The following is a 24806-nucleotide window of genomic DNA, read 5'->3' as shown; positions in this document are numbered from 1 at the left end:
TAAATAAATTTCAGTACAGAAGAACAAGGAGGGCCCTGTTCATAGAGCTTACAATCTACAGGAAGGGGGAGGTGACACAAAAGGTGATAGCTGCAGGGGATGATATGGAGGTGACTCAAGTACAGTTCTTAGGTGGTGGTGGGGTAGGTTTCCATGAATAAGTGAGTTTTCAAAGATTGCCTAAAGGCAGACAGGGTGGGGGCTGACTAGACATATTGGGGTAGGGAGTTTCAGAGGATGGGAGAGGCTCTGGTGAAGTCTTGGAGCCGAGCATGGGAGGAGTTGACGAGGGAGCTAGAGAGCAAGATTTTGTGGATGGCTTTGTATGTTGTGGGTAATATTTTGTATTTTATACATTGGATTAGTGGAAGACAGTGAAGGGATTGGTAGAGAGGGGCAGCAGTCGCTGATCAGCTGGTAAGGTGCATGAGTCTAGCAGCAGCATTCATAATAGACTGAAGGGGGAATAACCTGTGTAACGGTAGGCTAGTGAGGAGGGAGTTGCAGTAATCAAGGCAGAATATAACCAAGGCATGGATACGTTGTTTTGTGGTGTCAATGGTCAGAAAGGGTCGGATTTGTGAAATGTTGCAGAGGTTGAGGCAGCAGGATTTAGTCAATGATTGGATGTGGGGCTTGAAGGAGAGGTCAGAGTCTAGGATTACGCCTAGCACCCTGGCATGAGGTTGTGTGTACCAATGGTTGTGCTGTTCATCTTAATGTTAAAGTCATAAGTGGGGTATCAGCGAGGAGGCAATATTACAAGCTCGGTTTTGGAAAGGTTGAGTTTAAGGGAGTGGTGTGACATCCTTACTGATATGTTGCTTAGTAGATTCGTGATACGTGAGGAGACTGAGGGGGTGAGCTGCAGAGTGGGGAGTGGAGAGATAGATCTGGATGTCGTCAGCATAGAGGTAGTATTGGAAGCCATGGGAGGTTATCAATTGGCCCAGGGAGAAGGTGTAGAGAAAGAAAAAGAGGGGCCCAAGGACAGATCCTTGGGGTACCCCAACGGAAAGAGGAAGAGGAGTGGAGGAGTTGTTGTTGTATGTGACGCAGTAAGTGCGCTGAGAAAGGTAAGAGGAGAACAAGGAGAGAGCAGAGTTACGGAGGCCAATGGAGTGGAGTTACTGAGGAGGAGCGGGTGGTCGACTGGGTCAAAGGCAGCGGAAAGGTCTAGGAGTATGAAGTAATGGCCATTTGTTTAAGCAGTTAGTAGGTCGTTAGTGAGTTTTAGTAGGGCAGTTTCAGTGGAATGTTGTGGGCGGAAGCCAGGCTGTAGAGGATCAAGAAGGTGAGGTAGCAATTCATACTGTTGTGAACAAGGCGCTCGAGAAGCTTGGAAGAAAACGGGAGCAGGGAGATGGTTCTTAAGTTATTCAATCAGGTAGCGTCTAGTGAGGGTTTTTTAAGTATGGAGATAACTAGTGCATGTTTGAGCAGGGAGGGAAAGGTGCCCGTGGAGAGTGAGAGGTTGAAGATGTGGGTCAGAGAGTTTAGGATAGAGCAGGAATCATGAGGGGACAGGGAGGTGGTGAAGTGAGCCCTGGAAAAGAGTTTGGTAACTTCCTCGGTGGTAACAGGGTCAAAGGAGGAGAGTATTGAGTGTGGTGTTGGATCTGGTATGTTGGTTGGAGGAGGAAGCTTGACACTGGAGAACTCAACATGAATTGTGCCGATATTGTTCTTGAAATGACTGGCAATCTCCTGTGCAGTAAGTTGGTGGGTGGAGGCAGTGGGGGGTGGAGTAAGGAAATAAGGGTAGAAAAGAGTTGACGAGGATTGGATGAGAGGATTTTGATGAGAGTGTTGTAGTAGGTTTGTTTAACATTGTAGAGACCGAAGTTGTGTTTGAGAAGGGCGGATTTGTAGAGGGTAAAGTCTTTCAGGGATTTAGTTTTATGCCATGCTGAAGAGCAAGTCATTTGTTTGCCAGGGTTGTGACAGTTGAGACTGGTTCTGCGTATAGAGAGAGGAGCAAGCACGTCCAAGGAGGATGATAGTAAGTTGTTGTAGGGTTCCACATAATGATCTAATACAAAAGTTGTATAAGCTAGGACTCAGCCCTTGGTTCAGTGGATATGCAGCTTGCTAAAAGATAAGATATCAGAATGTGGTTGTAAATGGGGTTTACTTGGAAAAGAGACCAGTCACTAGTGGTGTACCACAAGGCTCTGCACTAGGTCTTGTTCTATTTAATCTATATGTAAGTGATATAACAGGTTTGTTGGGTAAGGTATATCTTTTTGCTAATGACACAAAGGTGTGCAATAGGGTTGATATCTGAAGGTGTTTGTAACATGGAACATGATTTGGCATTGCAGGAAGATTGGTCAAAAAAGTGGAAATTGCAGTTCAATGTTTCTAAATGTAAAATAATGCACCCTTGAAAGAGTACAACATTGGGGGTACATTGTTGGCCAGCATTTCAGAGGAAAAGGACTTGAGGGTACTTATTTCAGATAATTGCAAAATGAGCAAACAGTGTGACCAGGCAGTGGGGAAAGCAAACAGAATTCTAGGATGCATCACTAGAGGAGCTAGACTGCTTCCTCACCACCAGGAGGAAGGAGGTCCTGATTCCACTGTATAGATAGACCACTCAGTCTTTTTCTGCCATCAATTTGCTCTGTTTCTATGATTTTATGACAAAAAAAACATGCCGGAAGCATGCAGAAAAATAGCAAAATAACACAAACATGTAAACTGAACCTTACCGTGTAGATTCTTCCATTTCCCTGAGCATACGTTGTATGGTGCTTTCCTGAGAAATAAATAGAGGAGATGACTATTGTACAGAGTAAAAACTACTGATGGACTCCAGACTGAAGTCTAGATGGATCAAGCTTAATAGAACTAAGCAATGAATGGGTAATATCCTGACGTATTCTAAAAACAAAAGAAATTATGGTAGTATACAGTAAGTTATTGTAGTTACATTCCAAAAATACAAAACGTCTTATTGGCTATCTGCACCATTTTTATGGTTCTTTGATATTTGAACTGGGTCTTTCTTTTTTTTACATCATACTGATCTTATGCTCCTTCTCCTATTTACTGAAATTATGCATCTCAGAAGGAACTATTAATACCATATAATGGATCAGATACAAAAACCATTCTGATTCTGTCTGTTACCACCACTATAAATTGTCTGCAGTCTTTAAAAGCTGCATGTCTGCTTATTACCCTTACTACAATGGATTAAAAAAGAACTTCACTCTCTCTCTCAACATTGACTATCAGTATGCTGCTAGCAGTAGTAAATAGATAGCAAGTATATTATATTCACTTGTTTAAACTTTTTTTTACATTTCTTCAGCTACTTCCTGGTTTCTAGGCCTAGGCAAATAATGTCAGATATCCCAGGAGTCTTCAGGCAGGGAGGAGTTTTCTTAGCTAAACTCACCCTTTCACCTACATGCTTGAGCTAAGGGCAGATGGATTCCAGGAGGTAAATGCTACATGAATGATCTGCCCTTACTTAAGATGGATTACACTGCTTGAAAGTGATTTCTTAGAAAAATTAAGCATGGAAACATGTATGGATGGGTGAGTTTGCTTTGAATATTAAAAATTACTTAAATACCATTTTTGGTTTGTGGTGCTCAGATACAGTGTAGCTCCACTTTAAATAAAGGCCAAATAAGCAGATGGGCAAATTGAACAAAAATGGAATCAGTTTTTCAGAAGGAAGATGTTGCAGCTAGATAAACCCTAACTCCTCTGACCACATTCAGATAACGAAATGAAACCTCTTTGGCGTGCTTCAGGGCAGGACAAAGGAAAGGGAGGATAATACCCTCTCTGAGATGAAAGGTCACCTTGAGAAGGAAGGAAGGTCTGGGTCTGGGGACCACCGTAACTCTACAAAAGAAGTTCATTACAAGAAAGAACCAGTTCGGAAACATGTCTGATAGAGGAAATGACCACCAAAAAGAAGTGATATGGAGATATCCCAGATCAGTTCAAATGTTGGTTTTTGAAGAACTAAAAGTACCAGATTTTGATCTCAGGGGGACACCAGAGGTCTAAGTGGGGGATTACCATGAGCCACACCTTGTATAAAGGTCTTAACAAGAATGTGTGAAGTCAAAGGAACAGGGCAAAAACATACTAAGAACCCAGTAACGAGAGCAGGCAATATGCATGAAATAGCATATCCCTAAGTGTTGAGTTTCCTGTTTTTGCACAAACTAAAATAGGCCTTCCAAGTGTGATGGTAGCTCTTATGAGAAAAGTCTTCTCAATTTGTGCAAGGTGGTAATGACAGAATCAGTAATGCCCCTATCTTTTAGAACCTGGGTTTCAACAGCAATGCCAATAAAGCCAGGTAAAGGAAGAAAAACAAATATTTCAGATAAATAAAATGTATTAAAATAAAAATGGCACTCACAAACATAGATAGAAACAGACAGTATAACTTCTTACTGCTTGGTCCAGCCATGCCAGGCATGATGATGTCAATTTACTATGCTGAGGTTAAGTGAAATAAAATCCTAAATGTAAAACAGGACAAAGTCCCAATTGCAGGGAAACCTGTCTTACCTATCCAAGCTGCAGGTTCCCTAAGGGGACCAAATGTTACCTTTCATGATGTGTAAACCTCCAAAGTGGTCTTCCAGATCTAGGTGCCATGAGAATAGATCACAGCCTTGGACCTGTATAGCACTCCATGGCTAACTATACGCATTGCAACACATGCCAAGGTGAGTGCCAAATGCAGGATCCAGTGCCAACATTACAGGGCAGCCCCTGCAGGTTCCCGGTACTATTCCCATTATATCCGCCATGGCCAGTCCACAGCAATGGACTGAATCACAGAAATGCCCTCCATCTTGATCCTGTGAAGCAAACATGGAAAGTTTCAAGGATGGAAAAGTATAGATCAGTGTGTGTGGATCCAAAGAGCCACTGCTTCTACTAGAGGACCCCTGTACATGGAGACAAACCTGTCCAGTATGTTGTTGAACCTGGAGGCCAGAAAGTCCACCTGGTGTGACACAGGTTCTGAAATACCTCCAGTTGTAGGAATCACTCCACTGCCTGACTGAATACAGTTCACATGACTCATAAGCAGGATGACCTATCATTGCAGAGACAGCCAAATTGCCAGAGGCTCAAAAATGTTGATTGGGAAATGAGACTTCTCTAACGACCAAGTCCCCTGCATTAACAGGATGCTCAAGATAGCCAGATAGCCGGGCATCATTCATGAGATTCTTCCAAAAGATGGGAAGGATAGATCTCCCCAGTTCCAGAGCCGTATTCCTGAGTCATCAAGCCAGTGACATCCTGGACCTCAATAAACAAATTGGTCCTTCCAGAGACTAGATTGACTTTTCTCATTCCAACAGAATAATGCATTGTAGAGGACTGAATTGGAACTATGCAAGGGGGACTGCCCTGAGGGAGACTACCATAAGCCCCAAAATCCTCATACAAACCTGAGAGTCAGGTGACTCCTGGAGTGGAAAGCTCAAATCCATGACCAGAGTGTCTTAAGTTTTTCTTATGGAAGGGACACTCTGGCCTGAGCAGTGTCTAGAATGTGTCAAACAATAAGTCCATTCCAAGGACAATTTCTAAAGGTTCAGGATCCACCCCACCTGCTATAATGTTTTGACAGTAAAAACAATGTTGTTCAACAGAAGCTGCACCAACGGTTCCTTTTAAAAGTAGGTCATCTAAGTGTTTCTCAATAGGAAGGCCATGAGAGCATCAGAGCTAATACTGAGGATAACAGCCTAGAGAACACTCAAGGTGCAGATGAGAGAACAAAGTGTACAGCCAAAAACTATTAGTGTATGGGCCCCTCAGCAAAATGTGAGAAACTATGAACTGGAATGATGGGGACATGCAGGTACACATCCTTAATGTCCACAGAAACTATTTGATATCGCATTGTTCATAGCGCTCACTTACCCCGTTTATTATTGTTCCATTATTACCTATATCAAGTTGAGCTGCTCTTTCCAATATACCCAAAATGGTTGATATATTTGAAATGAGGTCCATGAGACCAGGAATATCTGATGATGTGTTTACTATAGAGCAAGAAGCTAATAATATTAAAGGACTGTTTTTACAGCTCCAAAATCTGACCTCATCTGAGGTCAGAACACTTTGGGATATCTCTTTCTTAGACAGATATATTAAGGAGCAGATGGTCCCCCATTCCCTAAGATGGGACATTCCCCCCGAAACAGGGGATGTCAATAGCACATCAGAATGGTTCCAGTATTTCAACTTAGCTGGGTTAGATCTACTTAGGTTTACATGCAAAAGAAAGAAACTCACCCATCTAGACATAGAGATTAACAAAATACGAGAAATGCTCATCCCTTTTAAAGAAAAGGATGAATATAAATCAGAATCTAACAAACTCAAATCTTTCTTGGAACATACAGAAAAAGAGCAAAAGTTTAAGAAACTAAAAAAATATATACGTGATCATAAAGACTATGCGGAAAACAAAGTTTTCAAATGGCAAATGAATATAGAAGAAACTAATGGTGCTTCTTCTATACCTATGGATGTCACTCCATATACACCTAAACCCCAAAAGAAACAAAATGGTTGGAAAAGCCCCAAACAACGTCGTCCTAGAAATCATAATCAATATCAGTCACCTATGAGAACACGATCTAACTATAATGCTAATGTACCTACTTCTAATCAGTTTGAACCACTACGGTCTATGCAAGATGATAATATTGGGTCCAGGAACTATGAATGGTACCCCAATCAAGGCTATAGGAATAATCAATTTAAAAAACCTTTCCAACATCATAACAATAGACCCTCTTACAATAACAATAAAGTCTACACTAATTATGATTCACCTAGAAATAACTATGGGGCACCACCCAGACGAGATAATTGGAGGACGCCGGGATCTAGAACACCCAATGTCACAAACGAGCGGCATCAGTATGCCTCACCGCTTAGTAATAATACGTACCATCCCCCAGTAGCCAATAACACTACACATCAGAATAATAGTTGGAATCCTGCCCCGGTTCATTTTTTAGGAGAGGGAAGCTCGAGCAAGAGAAGCATTTGAGCAGAGGGAAAAGGGGAGGGAAAAGGGTTAATAAACCCGAAAAAGAGGAAACTTTAAAGGGTAAAGGCATTTTCAACCTCAGTGGGAAGGAATTAACTTCCCAAGAGATGGACCTTCTAGACAAAGGGTTAAAATTTGCACCTAGTAACAAATTGGACAAGTTCCATACATATATTGATATACATAGGTTTGTTAGATCAATATCCCTAAAGAAACACTTTTTTCTGAATCCTGTCACCAGGAATACGTCAAATGCGACTACTTACTCTAATTTACGAAACGCATCCTTATTTAACCCTCCCCCACAATCCCAAAGCTATATAAATGCCATTAAGGAGACGGTACTTAAGGATCTAGCTGCCGTTAAGATACAAAGTTATAGAGATCATCAAGGGACCTTAAAGGCTATAGATTCCCTCCTTGACCAGAAGGACCTAGTCATAAGGCCTGCGGACAAGGGGGGTGGAGTGGTATTATTGAACAAAGATAACTATACCAAAGAAGAATATAACATCCTTGGTAATAGAGATACATATTGCCCTCTACCTAAAAACCCTTTGATTGCATATAAAAAATCCCTTAAGAGTATTATCACTAAAGGTTACCAGGACAAAATAATTAATAAGAAGGAGAGGGAATTTTTATGCCCGTCGGCTCCTAGACTACCGGTAATGTACATTCTTCCGAAAATACATAAAAAGTTAGAAAATCCTCCCGGCAGAAACATTATTAGCGGGATTGGGTCTCTGTGTTCGAGGGCCGGAGAATACATTGATTATTTCTTACAGCCGCTAGTACAGAGTGCGCCCTCTTACCTTAGGGATACTAAGCAGGTGTTACAGGATATCAGAGGCCTTTCCATTGATAAGGATAAATTTCTAGTTACAGCCGACGCGGCATCTCTCTATACTAGTATTGATCACTCTGAGGGTATGCAAGCTGTAGAGTTTTATCTTAATGAATCCACTTTACCTGTTTTACATCAAAATTTTATTCTCAAACTTTTAGACTTCGCCATGACCAGTAACTATTTTTGGTTTGATTGTATTTTTTACTTACAAACAAGGGGCATGGCTATAGGAGCCAAGTTTGCTCCCAGTCTGGCCAACTTATTCATGGCCAGATGGGAGGAGGATACTATATATGCCAGGGATCGGCCTGAACTGTATTTTTAAAAACGGTACATAGATGACATTCTGCATATCTGGAAGGGTGATGAACAAACACTAATAAATTTCTTTGGAGCTCTCTAAAACAACACCTTAAACATTAAACTAACGTTTGAATATAGCAAAACCAGTGTGAACTTTTTGGACTTAACATTGATAAATTTAGACGGTACTGTTGCAACTTCTTCCTTCTTTAAGGAAACAGACTGCAATAGCTATATTCTCATTAGCAGTTGTCATCACCCTTTGTGGCTCTCAAATATACCTAAAGGCCAATTCCTTAGAATAAGAAGAAATTGTACCTCCCTGGACTCCTACTTATCACAAGCCTCTGTACTAAAAAACAGATTTATGGAAAAGGGATATAAAGAATCACATCTTACCCATACCATGCACGAAATAGCGAACATGGACAGAGAAGTATTACTGGCTGATAACACATCACATAGGCCACCTAAGATTTGCCCCTTTGTCACCACATTTTCCAGACAGTATAAAACCATTTCTAGGATAATTAATCAGAATTGGAAGATTTTAAAAGCGGATCAGGTTCTCACTAAGATTTTACCAGATAAACCAGAAATTGTCTACAGGAGAGCCCAACCCCTAAGAAACCTGATAGCCCCCAATATTATTAATCCACCTAAGAAAGTCTCCTTCCTTGACAATATGGTGGGTTTTTTCCCCATGTAATAAGTTTATTATTTGTACCTGTAATGGGAAAAGGAAAAAGAAAGTCGAGAGCTTCACTTCTACCACCACTGGCAGGACATTTAAGATTAATAACTTTATATCATGCTATAGTAGGCATGTTGTATACTTTTTACAATGTCCTTGCAAGAAGCAGTACATTGGACATACCACTATCTTAGGGATAGATTACGAGAGCATGTTAGTAATGTGAAGAAAGGTTACAAGCAACATTCGCTCTCTATGCACTACAGAATACACCATAATAGGGATCCATCCTCTTTGATGTTTGCAGGAATTGATGTAGTGCAAGCCCACTGGAGAGGCACTAACAAAAGAAGGGTAGTATCGCAGATGGAAACAAAATGGATTTTCCAGATGGAGTCCATGCGCCCTAAAGGGCTTAATATACAACTGGATATTAATTGTTTTTATCAATAATAGTTAAATAAATATTTTTAATATTTTTTACTATTTTTACTGCTTTTATACACACCTTTATATCTCTTCCATTTTTCCATTTTTTATCCAGAATTTTATACCATATATTATTGTTGTTTTAGGTCCTGGCGAAGTCTATACATGTTTTTATGTGTTTTTATGTACCTTTATGTATTTTTATTTTATCAACGCAGATATTATATCTGCATATTTTTATCCTTATTAATTTCTTTTTATATTATTTTTAACATACCATATCGTTTTCATATTTTTTATAAGAATGATTTTACATACGTTTATGGATGTTGGTTATCCAAATTGACATGTATCTCTTTATTTTGTATTATGTCATTTATTAGTTATTTATTATGGGATGTGCAATAATGTTTGCACTATAAAGGTTAAACATTGCTGATCGTTACATTTATTTGGTCCACAGCCTTATTAATAGGATTACCAGAGGTATATTTATTTTGTTTTTATACTGTCATTTTAAATAATCTTGATCACCTTTGGACCGGAATATTTAAGTCCACTTTGGTGTAGACTGCATAACTCTAATTTGACCTAGCATTAATATAGTTTATGTACCTGCATGACGGGATCATTCCCGTGGCAACACACTCCTCTCTGGTAATCCTCGTTATGCTGCCTGTCTCCGTAAATCCGCTATGAAGGCGTTTGTGCATGCGCCGTCGGCCGGGCTACAACAAAATGGCGCCCATTGCAGAGACATCCAGCATTGGGAAAATAGCGCGGTAACGGCGCATGCGCCATTTTCCTCATATACACAGCACAACAGCGTCCACCACTGTAAGCTGAAACCCTATGACTACGAGCCATCACTCGAAACGCGTCAGTTAGGGCTACAGCAGGTGTGACGCTATGCCGCCGGCGCCACGAGGGGCCCCGGCGGCCATCTTGATACTACTTGGTCAGTATTGTTTTTAGTACTCCCGATATGCTTTTTTGCCTTGTTCTTGGAATAAACATCCTTAAAGATACTGCACTATTGGCCTCCTCTGTTCTTTTGAGCTCCCATGGGAGCTGGCTACATTCACAGAGCGGTCTTTTTCAAGTGTGGCAATACCATGAGGCAGTGAGGGATCCATGACCAGATTTGACCAGACCAATCTGAGGATATCTGATGTTCTGTGGTTATCTATCACAAATGCGCATTGGGATTATGTATCTGGTGAGTGCGCAATCTTTACACATTATGTCACCTCTTCCAGCTACTGGATATCTGAAGATCACCTGAGATCTTATCTACACTCTCACTTTGGACTTATCTGATAGAGTTTGACACCTTTTTCACAATATTAGCCACCCATCTAGTGGCTCATGTATTTGCACATTGTCACTTTATTTATTAAACTGGTTTGATGCTTATATAATATTTGTGGATCCTTATTAGCGCTGAACCCACTCCTTTTATTTATATCTACATGGGAGACACATCTTGCCACTCAACCCAGGCCCACTCCAAGAAAAGGTGAGTTGTAAAGAAAACCGACGATCCCCGCAGGATGGATCGGATCTGCGAATTGACCATAATGGATCGGAGTCCGATGCATTATGCTCAATCCGCAGTTCTGATCCATTCTTACCATCATGTTTCAGATACAGCCCTATCAATGTCTCTAAATGGTCCTCTCTGGTGTAACCCACATTTGATTGAATTTTATAGACTTGACGGGGAACATCACTGGGCTCAATATGGTATCAAATATGCTCATCATATCTATGAGGATGGTAGGTTTAAGTTCTTTTTACAACTAAGGTCGGAATGGGGTGTACCTGGATCCTGGTATTTTCAGTATGCTCAGCTCAAACATGCTGCAATAGCCCAGTATTTCCCTGGGGAGATTAGTTTAAACAATACCAGATTGGAAATCCTTCTCCTACAGCTGAAACATACTAAACTGATGTCCTTGTACTACTCAGAATTGACTCTCATAGATGGTAGGCAACCTCATTGTACCTGAGAGAGGTGGTTTGACATGATGTTCTAATGTTTGTGTAGTATTATGTTCAGCAGACTGTGTTCTTCTATTGTTGTGACTTAGATGACATTCAGAGCACAATTTATGCCCAATTCATGTAAACTCCACGTAATCCCAAGGGGTTCACATACTTTTTCTTGCAACTGTATATAAGTACCTATAATAAATAAATATGTACTGTTGGTTTTTGTGCCCTTTTTTCTTTTTGTTTTCTCTTTTCTTTCTCTTTCTTTTTCCTTTTTTTTCTTTATATATAACTCTGTTGATCTGGAGATTAAGATGTTGCAGATGCTATTCAGCCAAATGTTGTTATTTTTCTGTCACATTATATTGTACTTTGTATGTGATGCAGGGGATCTTTCCTATGTCATGGTCCTGTGATGTTGTAATTTTTTTGCTCAATAAAACTCAGTTTAAAAAAAAATAGGTGCCTTGCAAAGGCGGGACACTACCTGATCCAGAGTGAGAGGAGACCACCTTTGCGCAAAATCCTCACAAAGAGATACAAAGCTGTTTGGGGGAGCAAGCAGCAATCTCCATAGTAAAGCATTGGAAGGACGATGCAAATGTAGAGTATCTGCAGCCACAGGAGCTTTAAATGTCCAAAGACTGCAGACGGCATTGGTAAAAGCAACAGGCTTATCTTCTTATTTTAGAGTGATGTACACTACATCAATAAAATCTGAAATGGTGTCCTTTAATCTGGGATTAATAGCAGTAGACGGCAACTTCTCAGGGGTAAGCTAGAGTCAAGGACTAAAGTGGCCCAGAATCTGACAAAGTTTCCAAGGTTGTGGCTTGAAAGCCAGGCAAAGAGGATACTCAGGCTAAGAAGCAAAGCCTCAGGTACTCACAAAACACAGACCACTGGGAGCAGGTGAGGGCCAGACATATGAAGGTGACCAAAGCCACTGTAGGCAAGCAGCAGGAACAGACTAAAGATTGAAGTTCCATAAGGCTTCCATAAGCTACAGCAGCAGTGGGGAGATACTTCCTCGAGCTCAGAGCATGTGCATGTGACACTCCAGCAAACAGATAATGCCAGTGCTCAATTCCACAGCAATAAACCCTTCCATGGCAGAAATCAGTGGGAACAAAGAATAAAGTTGCCCAGAAAACTATGTAAATGATGTAGCTCTAAGTGTTCGACCCGACTGGTCTACTCAGTGAGATCGGGCAATTGCTGAAACAATGTGAGCGGTTCTGCACCTGGAAGTTAACTTTTATCAGAACAGATACTAGAACATGCCCCAGATGGAACCCAGTTTGCGAAGGTCACCTTTAGCTAGTCCCACTAAGTCCAGTCTAGTACGGGCGTACGGATGAGATATTCCAAAGCCCAGGCTAAAGACTACTCCATGGGTATGCTGCAAATGAAGAGATAAGCTCTAGCAATAATGTAGAGAGAATTCTTGATTAAGGAGAAAATTGCAGAGTATAAAAAATGCTAGCAAAAAAACAGGATATTTACCACAGAATAGCTAAAGAAAAGCATAGGACACTAGCAAAAATGTTGAATGCCAGAAGTAGGACGGATCGTCCTGGGCTACAGTTTTTTGATTGCCAGTGTCCAATCCTCCTGTAGGTGGCAATATAACGTTAAATTAAAAGATTGAATGTGTCTCTCAATGGATGAGCTGAACAGTAATTTAAATATTTACAGTACATTGTTGAATGGTTACCAAAAAAGTACAGAACTGGTATTCATCTACCTTTAGAGAGATATTATCTTCCAGTGAGGAAATCTTTTCGTTTTTTTGATCCACACTGCGTATTAAATTGTCCTTTTCCTTGTCCAGCTCAGATACTGTTCCACGGAGCATTTCTATTTCTTCTTGTTGGATGAGATGTTGGCTTGACTGTTCATCTATAAATTAAAAATATAGTAAATCATAAGCAATATTGAACATGGACAAGGAGAGATATGGAATAGTATGCAGAGATGAAGCTGTATCAGTACAATAAAATTGACTACTGTGCAACATTTGTGAACTTGCATTAAAAAAAAAAGAAATGTCTAATTTGTATAGGAAACAGCAAGTATTTACAGTAATCTAAATGCAACCATGCTACATATCATTACCTTAAATGCCATTACAGAAGAAACCTTTATAGATTTTTTTGGTTGGTGATTATAAACCATCAGTGCATATTGGTGTCATTTCTAATTTTATTATCAAGCCTTAGGATGACCAAAGATGGTTAAAAAAACTTAAAATTAAATCTTCCTGTAAAATATCCACAGCTTTTTACTAATGGGGCTGCTTGTCTCTCTAAGGAGCCTATTTCTAGAGGAAAATAGATACCCCTATTCACTCTGCATTACACTCCAAAGTATTATTCAACACGGTAGCCTGAATTTTACAGATTATTGAAAAAAGGCAGGCTGCAGTATAGAACCTGTGGTATGTAAAAGAGGCTTGTCAAATGACTTTGACAGATCACGTGACCAGGCTCTCTACCCGGCTCTTTTAATTACTTCATTCACTTTAAGGGATCATTCACACAGGCACTTGGGGGCACTAAGAGCAGGTGGTTGAGCTGTGGAATTACTGCCATCTGACCTAAACTAGGGCATGCAGTGGAGTACACATGCAGAGAGGTACACATGCTGCAGCTGTAATGCTTTGCAGCAAAGCATAAATTGATTAGTGTGTCACTTTCTGCAAGTGGTACCTCCATCTTACGCAACCCATTCAAATAAATGAGATGGAACCATAACCACCCTGCAACCATGTGAAATGCATGGGGTTGCGGAGTAGTGGGTCAACATTTTAAGGGATAAAGGAGGAGGCTAGGGGGTGATATATTGCCTCCTCACTGCCTGTCAAATGCCCTCTGAAAAGTAGATTATTTTTCAGAAGAGTGACAGTATAGCTGCACATCTGAACGAGCCCTAATTGTACTAAACTTGATTAGGAGTCCTGAAGTGAGCAAAGTACATTCTTACACATTTGTAAAGCACACACCATTGTACTTTTTTTTTAAAGAAGTGGATCAGGGTAAGGCCAAACTGCAGCTTCTTGAATGCTCAAAATTAGGCCCATAACCTGCTATTATTCAGCTGTTTATGACCACCAATAGAGTGTGCTTGCATAGAAATCTATCAATAAAGCAGTCAGAATGCTTTGGCCATACATTACACAAGAACATTGTATAATGTATGGTCAGCTTAAGCCTAATTTGGGTGAAACGCTCAGAAGGGCATGGCCAAGGGGCATGGGCTCAAGGGACAAGGGACAATCAGAGCGGCCTTTTACCATGTGATCAGCTGTGTCCAATCACAGCTGATCACAGCGTAAACAAGAAATGCCAGTTATCGGCAGTCCTCTCCTAATGCTGACTGCGTGTGAGGAAAGGACAGTCAGTAAGCGGCATTCCTCAGAGGGGACATCTACACTGATTGACAGGGCACTGATCATCATTGCCCTGATGATCAGTGTAGCCCCATTAGTGCTGGCTAATAGTGCCCACCAGTTGTGGCTAATAGTGCCCATCAATGCTTGCTATTAGTGCTCATCAGTGCTTGCGATCAGTGCCCATCAGTGCTGGCTATCAGTGCCTCCTCAGTACTGGCTGTCAGTGCACATCAGCGCCCATCAATGATGCCTGTCAGTGCCCATCAGTGCCGCCTATCAGTGCCCATCAGTGGTGCAGAATATTAGTGCCCATCAGTGCCTCATATCGGTGCAGCCTCATCAGTGGCTCCTCATCAGTGCCCATTAGTGCAGCCTCATTAGTGCCTATCAGTGCAATCTATCAGTGCCCATCAGTGCAGCCTCGTCAGCGCACATCAGTGAAGGAAAAAAATATCTTATTTACAAAACTTTATAACAGAAACTAAGAAAAACTTTTTTTTTCATTTGTTTAGCAAAAAATAAAAACACCCAGTGGTGATTAAATATCATAAAAAGAAAGCTCTATTTGTCTAAAAAAAAATTATAAAAATTTCATTTGCGTACAGTTTTGCATGACTGCGCAATTGTCATTCAAAATTCAACAGTGCTGAAAGCTGGCCTGGGCAGGAAGGGGGAAAAACTGCCCAGTAGGCATGTGGTTAAACATATGTTATTAGGCCATTTCCTGTGCTAGATGTTTTTCATTGTTTTAAAATGTAAAAGAATATATTTGGCCACTAGATGGCACTAAGTATAATAGGAAATTCAAATTATATGTAGTGCCATCTAGTGGTCACATGCTGTATTTTCAGTTTTAAATCAATGAAAAATAATGTATTCAGTCCAGGAAATAGCCTAAGAAATGTGTTTTGTCCCATTCACACAAAATGAATGTACATGCACTTTCACTTGGTTAACTGCTATGCAAAATTTATAAACACAGCACAAAGTGCCTGCTGGTGGCTTTCAAAGGGAAAATAGTATTAATGCATTCCCATACATTTGTATTGTACATGCACAGCAACACTAGACTTTGCACTCTCCCATTTTAGTAAATCAACCCCATGGTGTGTGAAGAAAAGAGGGGATTGTTTTACAGTTGCATATATACAGTATATATATGCAACATTTAGGTACACATCAGTGTACACCTCTACTCTCTTGAATACGTAACTACATATTTATTTGGCAATGTGGTTGATAAATAAGCCAAACCAATGGAGGATTCATTTTTCTGAACCAGTAAAATATGTTAAAAAATTGTGTTATAAATGACTTAGCATGAAATACCACTTTGTTTTGAAATGATAAAAATATACCAATTTTTCCTTCAAGTCGCACTATTTTGTCTTGGCCATTTTGTAGCTCATTTAGTTTCATTGAAAGTCGTCTTTGAGTCTCTTCTAAGGAGAGCTCTGCTTTGTTCTTCAATAATCTGCAAAAGCGAATACACTGTAAATATATCTATGTTAAAAAAAAATATTTATTCACCGAAAATATCTAAAACAATAGGAGCACAAAGGTTCCAATACTAACGCATGCCAAAATTATATATTGTAGGTTCTGTGTATGAGAATTCAACCTTTGTGACAAGCGATGCATCAATTTCATTTGTGAATCCAGGTTGTTGCAAGAAAAAGGACATTAAACTCTGTCCTCAAAGAGTAAGGATAATGAGTACACCTTTTGCTGGTGGTCACCAGCACTTTAAAAAAGCACCTCACTAAAACTCAGGACACAAACTATGCTTTACGATTTGCTGTGCTGTTCAGTTGGACTATTGTGCCATTTAAGACAACAAGCTCAGCTGCACATAAACTACAGGTATATTGCCAAAAGTATTAGGACGCCTGCCTTTACACACACAAGAACTTTAATGGCATTCAAGTCTTAGTCCGTAGGATTCAATATTGAATTGGCCACCCTTTGCAGCTATAACAGCTTCAACACTTCTAGGAAGGCGGTCCACAAGGTTTAGGAGTGTGTCTATGGGAATGTTTGACCATTCTTCCAGCAGAGCATTTGTGAGGTCAGGCACTGATGTCAGACGAGAAGGCCTGGCTCGATATCTCCGTTCTAATTCATCCTAAAGGTGCTCTATCATGTTGAGGTCAGGACTCTGTGCAGGCCAGTCAAGTTCCTCCACCCCAAACTCGCTCATCCATGTCTTTATGGACCTTGCTTTGTGCACTGGTGCGCAGTCATGTTGGAACAGGAAGGGGCCATCCCTAAACTGTCCCCACAAAGGTGGGAGCATGAAATTGTCCAAAATGTCTTGTTATGCTGAGATCTTAAGAGTTCCCTTCACTGGAACTAAGGGGCCAAGCCCGATCCCTGAAAACAACTCCACACCATAATCCCCCCTCCATCAAACCTTACACTTGGCACAATGCAGTCAGGCAAGTACCATTCTCCTGGCAATCGCCCAACCCAGACACATCCATCTGATTGCCAGACAGAGGAGCGTGATTCATCACTCCAGAGAACAAGTCTCCACTGCTCTAGAGTCCAGTGGTGGCGTGCTTTACACCACTGCATCCAACAATTTGCATTGCACTTGGTGATGTAAGGCTTGAATGCAGCTGCTCAGCCATGGAAACCCATTCCATGAAAGTCTCTATGCACTGTTGTTGTGCTAAACTGAAGGCCACACAAAGTTTGGAGATCTTTAGCTATTGACTCTGCAAACGGTTGGCAACTTCTGCGCACTGTGCACTTCAGCATGCTCTGACCCCGCTCTGTCATTTTACATGGCCTACCACTTCGTGGCTGAGTAGCTCTTGTTCCCAGTTGCTTCCACTTTGTTATAATACCACTAAGAGTTGACTGTGGAATATTTAGTAGCAAGGAAATTTCATGGAAAGACTTATTGCACAGGTGGCAACCTATCACAGTACCATGCTTGAATTCATTGAGCTCCTGAGAGCAACCCATTATTTCACAAATGTTTGTAGAAGCAGTCTGCATGCCTAGGTGCTTGATTTTATACACCTGTGGCCATGGAGGTGATTGGAACACCTGAATCCAATGATTTGGAGGGGTGTCCCAATAGTTTTGGCAATATAATGTATGTGACCAACAAGCTTGAAGTAAAAAATGTTCCCCTCCATTAGTATGCTATGGAGCATTCTCAGTGGAGAAATAAAGAACTCTATGATGCAGAAATGTACTACAACAATGTGCTACATTTTTACACATATTTATTTCTATACCATAAAACAGAAAAAATAAAGATGTAAAATAAATCTACCTCAAAGTATCACACTCAGATTTTTGCTGCCTCAATTCATTTTCTAAATCTGATGCTCTTCTAGTAAGCAATTTCAGTTCATTTTCCACTGTGGATAATGCGTCCTTCAGCAAAGCCAGCTTAGACTTCTGCTCCATTCGTTCACTTTCCATCTATATTGAGGGCATTAAGCAAACCACCATTGCTGTAACAAATTTTATCAAGAGCATGCACCAAGCAAACACAGTTTTCCCTGGCACACATTCACAGTACAAATGAAATAAAAGTCTTCTTTTTATTAGTCTGGAAATTAAAGTGGAACTTCACTCTCCCAATCAACATTGACTATTTTGAATCCTTATGCTGCTAGCATTAGTAAATAGATAGGAAAGGAACTCACATTTACTTGTATTAACCATTTTTTTTACATTTCTTTAGTTACTTCCTAGTTTCCATACCTAGGCAAATTATGGCACACATCCCAGGAGTCTTCAGGAGAGGTTTTCTCAGCTAAGCACACCCTCCTGCCTGCATGCCTGAGCTAAGGGCAGATAGATTACAAGGAGTAATTGCTGCATAAATCATCTGCAGTTACTCAAGATGGTCACGGCCAAAAATGCTAGGGGGTGTTTTTCTAAATGTTTTCTTAGCATAATAAAGAATAGAGACATGGATGGATGGGTGAGTTTGCTTTGACTATTAATAATGAATTAAATAGTGCTTTTGGTTTGTCATGCTCATATACAGTGTAGTTCTGCTTTAAGAAAACACAATACAGGGGCTGTGAAAAGTAAATGACACTTTCTTGAGTGTTAATTCCCTAGTAAGTTTAGAAGCACAATGCAGGTCAATTAAAAAATTGTTTTAAAGGGTTTAAAGAAGAGATTAAATGAAAGATTAAGGGCTGGTTCACACCAGATGCAGTCCAGTGCAATTTCTTTTCTGCATCAAAAATGCATGCACAGTGTTTTCCATTTATTCCAATGGCCCTAGTTCACACCAGTGCAGTCAGTTCCAGCCAGTTTCTGGTGCAGACAAAAAGTAGAACATGCTGCATTTTTTTCTGCACAGAACCATACTGGAACACAGCAGAATGCATCAAAAAAGCACCGGAATGTAGTGTGGCGTGAACTGTAAGGAAAAACACATCCGAAACACATCCAGAGTGTGTTTTTGTGGTGTGAACTGACCATCAGAGATAGATCCTTAGCGTTAATGGAATGCAGATTCTTTAGGGTTAGGTGTTAAGTGTTCAAGTAGCTGAGGGGTAAGTGTTAGGCAGTGCTTCATGTATGGGATATTTAGTAAGACATTAGCAGATATGACATTGACATATACAAAAATAGCAAGATAACAGAGCTCATTCCTTTACTGCAGGAATTTGAAATCGTTAAAACTTTATAGTGGTTTGCATAACTGATAATACTGAGACCAGTATGGGGTATACAATGTGAGGTACATTGTACAGTGTGGAGCGATATGGAATACATAAGATAAAGCATAGTATAAAAAGTTAAAGTGTATTGTGCACAATGTAGTATAGTTTGAAAAATATAAAGTACAGCACAGGGTACAGAGAGGTGTGGTTCAGATTATAGAAGATACAGCACAGCGTACAAACTACAGCATCGCCCCCTCTCCCTGAATGTGTTATGTATTAGTGGTGAAATGTTTAGAAGGGTTGTATGTAATCACCTTATTTCTTTTTAGCAGCATTTTGTGGCTGTGTCTGACCATCCTGGATTGGGGTTCATTGGGATGGTTACAATTATGTACATCGAATCTCTATAGAGTGTTAACTCTATCTAAAAATGTAAGCATGCACCCCCACAAACTCAGTGTGCAATACATCACACTGAAGTTCAGTGAATTGATTTGAAAGAAACGTGATGAATCATAGAAAACCTTTTGCACTTACTATTTGACATGTTGATTCCAGTTCCTCTGTTCTTTGTTCTAAGTGGGCTCTGTCACTGATAGCAGTTTCTTGAGAAATCTGTAAGAAAAAAAAAAAAACTTTCACTTATTCCTGGAGTTCTAACAAAGCTGACCAGTTTTTCTGCCATATTGTTTAAGTAAACCTGACCTGGCTTAAACATGTGATAGTTGTACAGAAGTTTAAGGACTTTGCAATGCCTGCAAGTATCTGTGTTAATCTATAAATTAATCCTTTATTCCCTCTGAGACCCCCAAAGTGATTGTATTATCATGTATCATGTATTTACCCTAGAAAAAAAGTTTTATACTTACCTGCTCTGTGCAAGGACATTGGGCAGTTACCTCCTCTTCTGGGGTCTCCTACTTGTGCTCTCTACTCCACCTCTTCTGCATGTGCCTCATAGCAAGCTGTGTGCTATGGAGGCACGTGTGAGACTGTGCCTGAGCCAGGCTGTGTGCATCCATAGACACATATAGCGTGTCTTAGTCCCGCCTACTGCTCCCTCCTCACTGGATTTGAATGACAGCTGTGTCCTGTGAGACCAGAAAAAGTGCAATTGCACTCTGCAAGTGCAGTTGCTCCAGAGCTTAGTAAATGAGGTAAAGCTTCCCTTTGCCAAGCATACCCAATCACTTGCAAGGAAAATTTATAAAACAGCATTTTTGCTTGGACATGATTGGATGATGGAAATCAGCAGAGCTTCTACTCATTTACTAGGCTCTGGAGCAGCTGCTCTTGCAGAGTGTAATTGCACTTTGAAAAGTACACAGTCTTATTGCCTTTAGTAAATCAATCCCTATAACTAATTAAAACAGACAAAATAATATACTGTACACTGATTTGGGTTATTTTTGTCAAAGAAACTACATTTTGGCCTAAATTTATAAAGAAAGATTATTTGTTTGCATAATTTTATAATAGAAACATATTTTGTTTTAAAATTTTTCAGTATCATTTCATTTATATAGCAAAAAATAAAAAACCCATTGGTGATTAAAGGATAAGTTCACCTCTGGGAATATGTTACATGTTCCCCTGGTTTTAGGGTGGAACATGTAACATGTTCCCAAAGCTGCAGCCGCTGCCCGCTGCTCCCCCTCCCTCTGACAGAAGTATGGGGAGAAGTTCCCCATACCATATGTTAGATTTGAAAATAGCGCGCCCAGGTGGGGCTCCACCCACACGGCCGCATCATTCACTCAGAGAGTTCCGTGAATGAATGCACTACAAGTCCCAATAGCCTTAGTGGCTGTCAGCTTGTGGTTTTCAATGAACTGCCATGGCACTGTGGAGCTCCGTGGTAGTTCATTGGATCTTCCTGACAGTATATATTTGCTCGTGCATCCCATATGGGCTAGCAGATATACTGACAGAACTGCAGGAGATCTGCACAGCACCAGCGATCTGCTGATCTCTGCTACAATGCTTTAAAGGCACCTGCAGATAAAAAATAATAAATGCACATTTTTTTTACCTGCAAAAAATATGCATCTATTATTTCTATGCAAAAGGTGAACTTATCCTTTAAATATCACAAAAAAGCTCTATTTGTGTGAAAAATTATATAAATTTAATTTGTGTACAGTGTTGCATGACCAAGCAATTGCCAGTTAAAGTAGTACAGTGCTGAATAGCAAAAAAGTTCCTGGCCATGAACAGGGTTAAACCTTCTGGAGGTCAAGTGGTTAAAGAGACAAAACTACAGACACAAAACAAAGCTGATGTAAGCATCAAATGGTGCTATAGTTTTTCCTACATCCTGTGATTGTTACTTTCTCAATTTATATACAAAGTGTATGCTAAATACTATTTTATTCTATTTGGGTTTTTTTTATGGCAAAGATATGTGAAGCCAATATACTGAACTGTCTATATTCACATTTCACTCCTTACCTTCAGCCTTTCTCTTAGGCTATCTCGCTCTGTAGTCATTCGGCGCAAATCTGAAATGGCACTGTCACGTTCAGCCTCCACACGCCGCAGAATAGTTTGAGCAGTTAAGCTGGCTTTGGATGTCTTTGGAGACCGCATGAGCTCTCTTCGAAGTTGAGTAATTTCTTGTTGAGCCTAAGAAAGGAACAACAACATGTATTTAAATTAGTACTAATAAAAGCTCTTAATTACAAGCCTGGTCTTACTATCCCAAACTAAACTCTAATCCTAGTTACTTAATTACTATGGTTTACCATTGTTGTACTTTATGCTTTCTTAAAAAATAAAACATATTTGCTCTCTCTCTGTTGCTTTTTTCTCTGTATACTTTATTAATTTGGTGGCTTTCATTTGTAAACTCAGATAAAACTAACTTGGCGTCACTGGCTTCTCTTAGGGACGATTCACACCATAGAAATGCAGTCCAGGTGTGTTCTGGATACATTCCTGTATGTGGGCTTTGGCATGATCTGGTGTGTTTATTTTTTCCCATTTGTTTTCAACTTAAATAAGGACATGTGCGTTCCGGTGCATTATTGGTGCGTTTAGTTGCATTCCAGTGTGTTTTTGATGCATTTTACTGTGTTCCAGTACAGTTCAGTGTGGAAAAAATGCAGCATGTTCTACTTTTTTCTGGAACTAGAACACACTGGAACTGACTGCACTGGTGTAAACTATGAAACCATGTAACCTAGTATCAATGTTTTTGATTTAGAAAACAAAATGCACTGGACTGCATGTGGTGTGAACTGGCCCTTAAGGAGCATACAGGACTAACTACCAGCCCCAGCACATCCTTTGTATTACCAAATATTATTGGGGTCTTTCAGCAAGTTCCACTTATAAACGGTATCAACAGTTTACTGGTCTAGTTATGATCACCTTGCATTTATTTTTCTACAAGGTAATGATGATAAAATATGTACAGCACTGACTTTAATGTCTCGTCTGTACAATGTACAGGTCATATATCTATAGGTAATACGAAACAAATATCTCATAAACATGTTCTGCTTAGAAGATATTTTCATGTTTTGTAGCCGGTGACGTCACCGGTGCATGTGCACTATGCTCTGAATTGAGGACACAGAGCTCAATCCAGAGCTCTGTGCTGGGACAGTAAGTCCTGTATGCATGCACAGGAGCTACATCATTGCAGCTCGGCCATTCAAATGGCCGGAGCCTGTGAACCTAGAAGGAAGACCGTGTGAAGATGGAAGCCCTGTCAGCGGTGACAGAGCACTGCTGGAGGGCTTTGTTTTACAGGTAAGTCTTTCATAATGTGCTAATATGTGATACATGCTAACACCTTATGCCATTAACTTGCATGAGGGCTGGTTATTTTTGTCAATTAGACTTTACTATTGCTTTAACTGTTGTCCACATGTAGTCTAGGAAGCTCTATATGGGGCAAACTAAAATATTGCAGACTATTATGTTCAGACTATAAGTATGAGAAACTACATCCTGGTAAAATTATAACAGAAACATAGGGTTTAAGTGGTTGTAAACATCAGACATGAAATGAAATATAAATGAAGCATACCCTTCTATACTGTCTACTTGTCTCAATCCAAAACACTGATTGCCTTCTTCTGTTATCTGCATGAGATACTTCTGACAGGTTTTCTGGCTCCAAGATAACTGGTGAAAGGGGGGAGAACTCCAGCACACAGCCTGTGACTGAGAGCCACAGCTGTGCATGTCCGCATGTACTGTGAGGAGGGATGTGTGTGTTCCTTCCCTCCAAGCAGGACCTAGAGCTCTCCTCAATGAGCTCTGCAGTGTGAGACTGCAGATCCCTGCCCCCCACTTTTCAGAGCTGAGAGATGCTGTGTAAAATGTGTATTTTGGATGACTGTAGAGGACAGATGGCTGCAAATAAACAAGTTCACCTTACGTAGAAGGATTTGCTATATCACTTGATGCTAATCACTTTTCTGCGGATATGTAAGGGGTTTCAACCACTCATAAAATGTCAACTTTTTTTGTCTCAACTTTAGCAATAGTTTTAGAAAGACCAACTTATGATCACTTGTATGGCATTAGCATATTAAACAATTTGTATTTCACATGTGCACCAACTACTGTCATAATTTAATTGTATTGCTTTTAAAATTTCAAGTTAGGTAGGGAAATAAAGAAAGATAAAAAGAAAAATCAGCTTCATACATTAAAAAAAACAGCCACATTCATATCATAATGTGATGAATACCTAAAGCACCTACTGTATATCAGGGTGTGTGTGCAATTTTGATTTAAAGATTTCTTTTGTACTTGGAGGAGTTTGCTCCAAATGCAACTGTGCCTTAAATCACATCAACAATATCAGTGAATGTAGTCTCTAACTCATAAATTCAGGTCTGTCACACACTGTTCTTCCAGTTACACTTTGTACTGTACTGACAAGCTATTATGGAAAAGAAGTGGTGGCTGGCAACTATGGCGAGGATGCTGCTACAGCATATACAATACTGTGGGGTGCATTTATCAATTCTCTTGCTAAGCATTGTAGTCAGTGGTGTATTTAGGATTTGTGCTGCCCTTGGCAGCTCCCCCCATTGACCAACAACACCCCAGCACCCCCCACCCCTACCCAAGAGAGCCTTCCACTACCACTGCCCCCCATACACTGGCAAACCCCCCCAACAAGAGATAAGACACTCACCTTCACAGCTCCGGATATCCCCGGGAACAAGAGTCAGGCTCCGCATACACCATCAAGCAGCCCGCAGCCTCTCTCAGATCCCACCTGGTCCCCGTGTTGCGTGTGTTCCTTCTTCCTTTCCTTCTTTTGGGGGGCAGCGCTGCCCCCTGGAAAAATGCTGCTGCCCTCCCTGAAAAATGCCGCCCTACGCAAATGCCTTGTTTGCCTTGTGGTAAATACACCCCTGATTGTAGTGCTAGACAGGAGCAGTGAGACAGATTTGAGGCAG

At 40.4% G+C, this 24806-nt stretch overlaps 1 protein-coding gene across 1 annotated transcript in view; it reads right to left on the bottom strand.

Moving 5' to 3' along the window:
- Positions 1–24806, bottom strand: part of TSGA10 (testis specific 10) — a 98045-nt gene that overhangs the window by 54279 nt on the left and 18960 nt on the right. Inside the window, exons 7-12 of the mRNA XM_089693443.1 lie at positions 21832–22005; positions 19918–19995; positions 18021–18172; positions 16090–16205; positions 13085–13239; positions 2718–2764 (exon numbers count right to left, since the gene is read on the bottom strand). Coding sequence (XP_089549569.1) covers positions 2718–2764; positions 13085–13239; positions 16090–16205; positions 18021–18172; positions 19918–19995; positions 21832–22005 — 722 coding nt within the window. The remainder of the gene's footprint in view (positions 1–2717; positions 2765–13084; positions 13240–16089; positions 16206–18020; positions 18173–19917; positions 19996–21831; positions 22006–24806) is intronic.

This window comes from Staurois parvus, unplaced genomic scaffold, assembly GCF_062004578.1.
Source record: "Staurois parvus isolate SC_StPar_1 unplaced genomic scaffold, SC_StPar_1.0 ptg000634l, whole genome shotgun sequence".
NCBI classification, from domain to species: domain Eukaryota; kingdom Metazoa; phylum Chordata; class Amphibia; order Anura; family Ranidae; genus Staurois; species Staurois parvus.
This window is presented reverse-complemented; position numbering and strand designations above follow the sequence as displayed.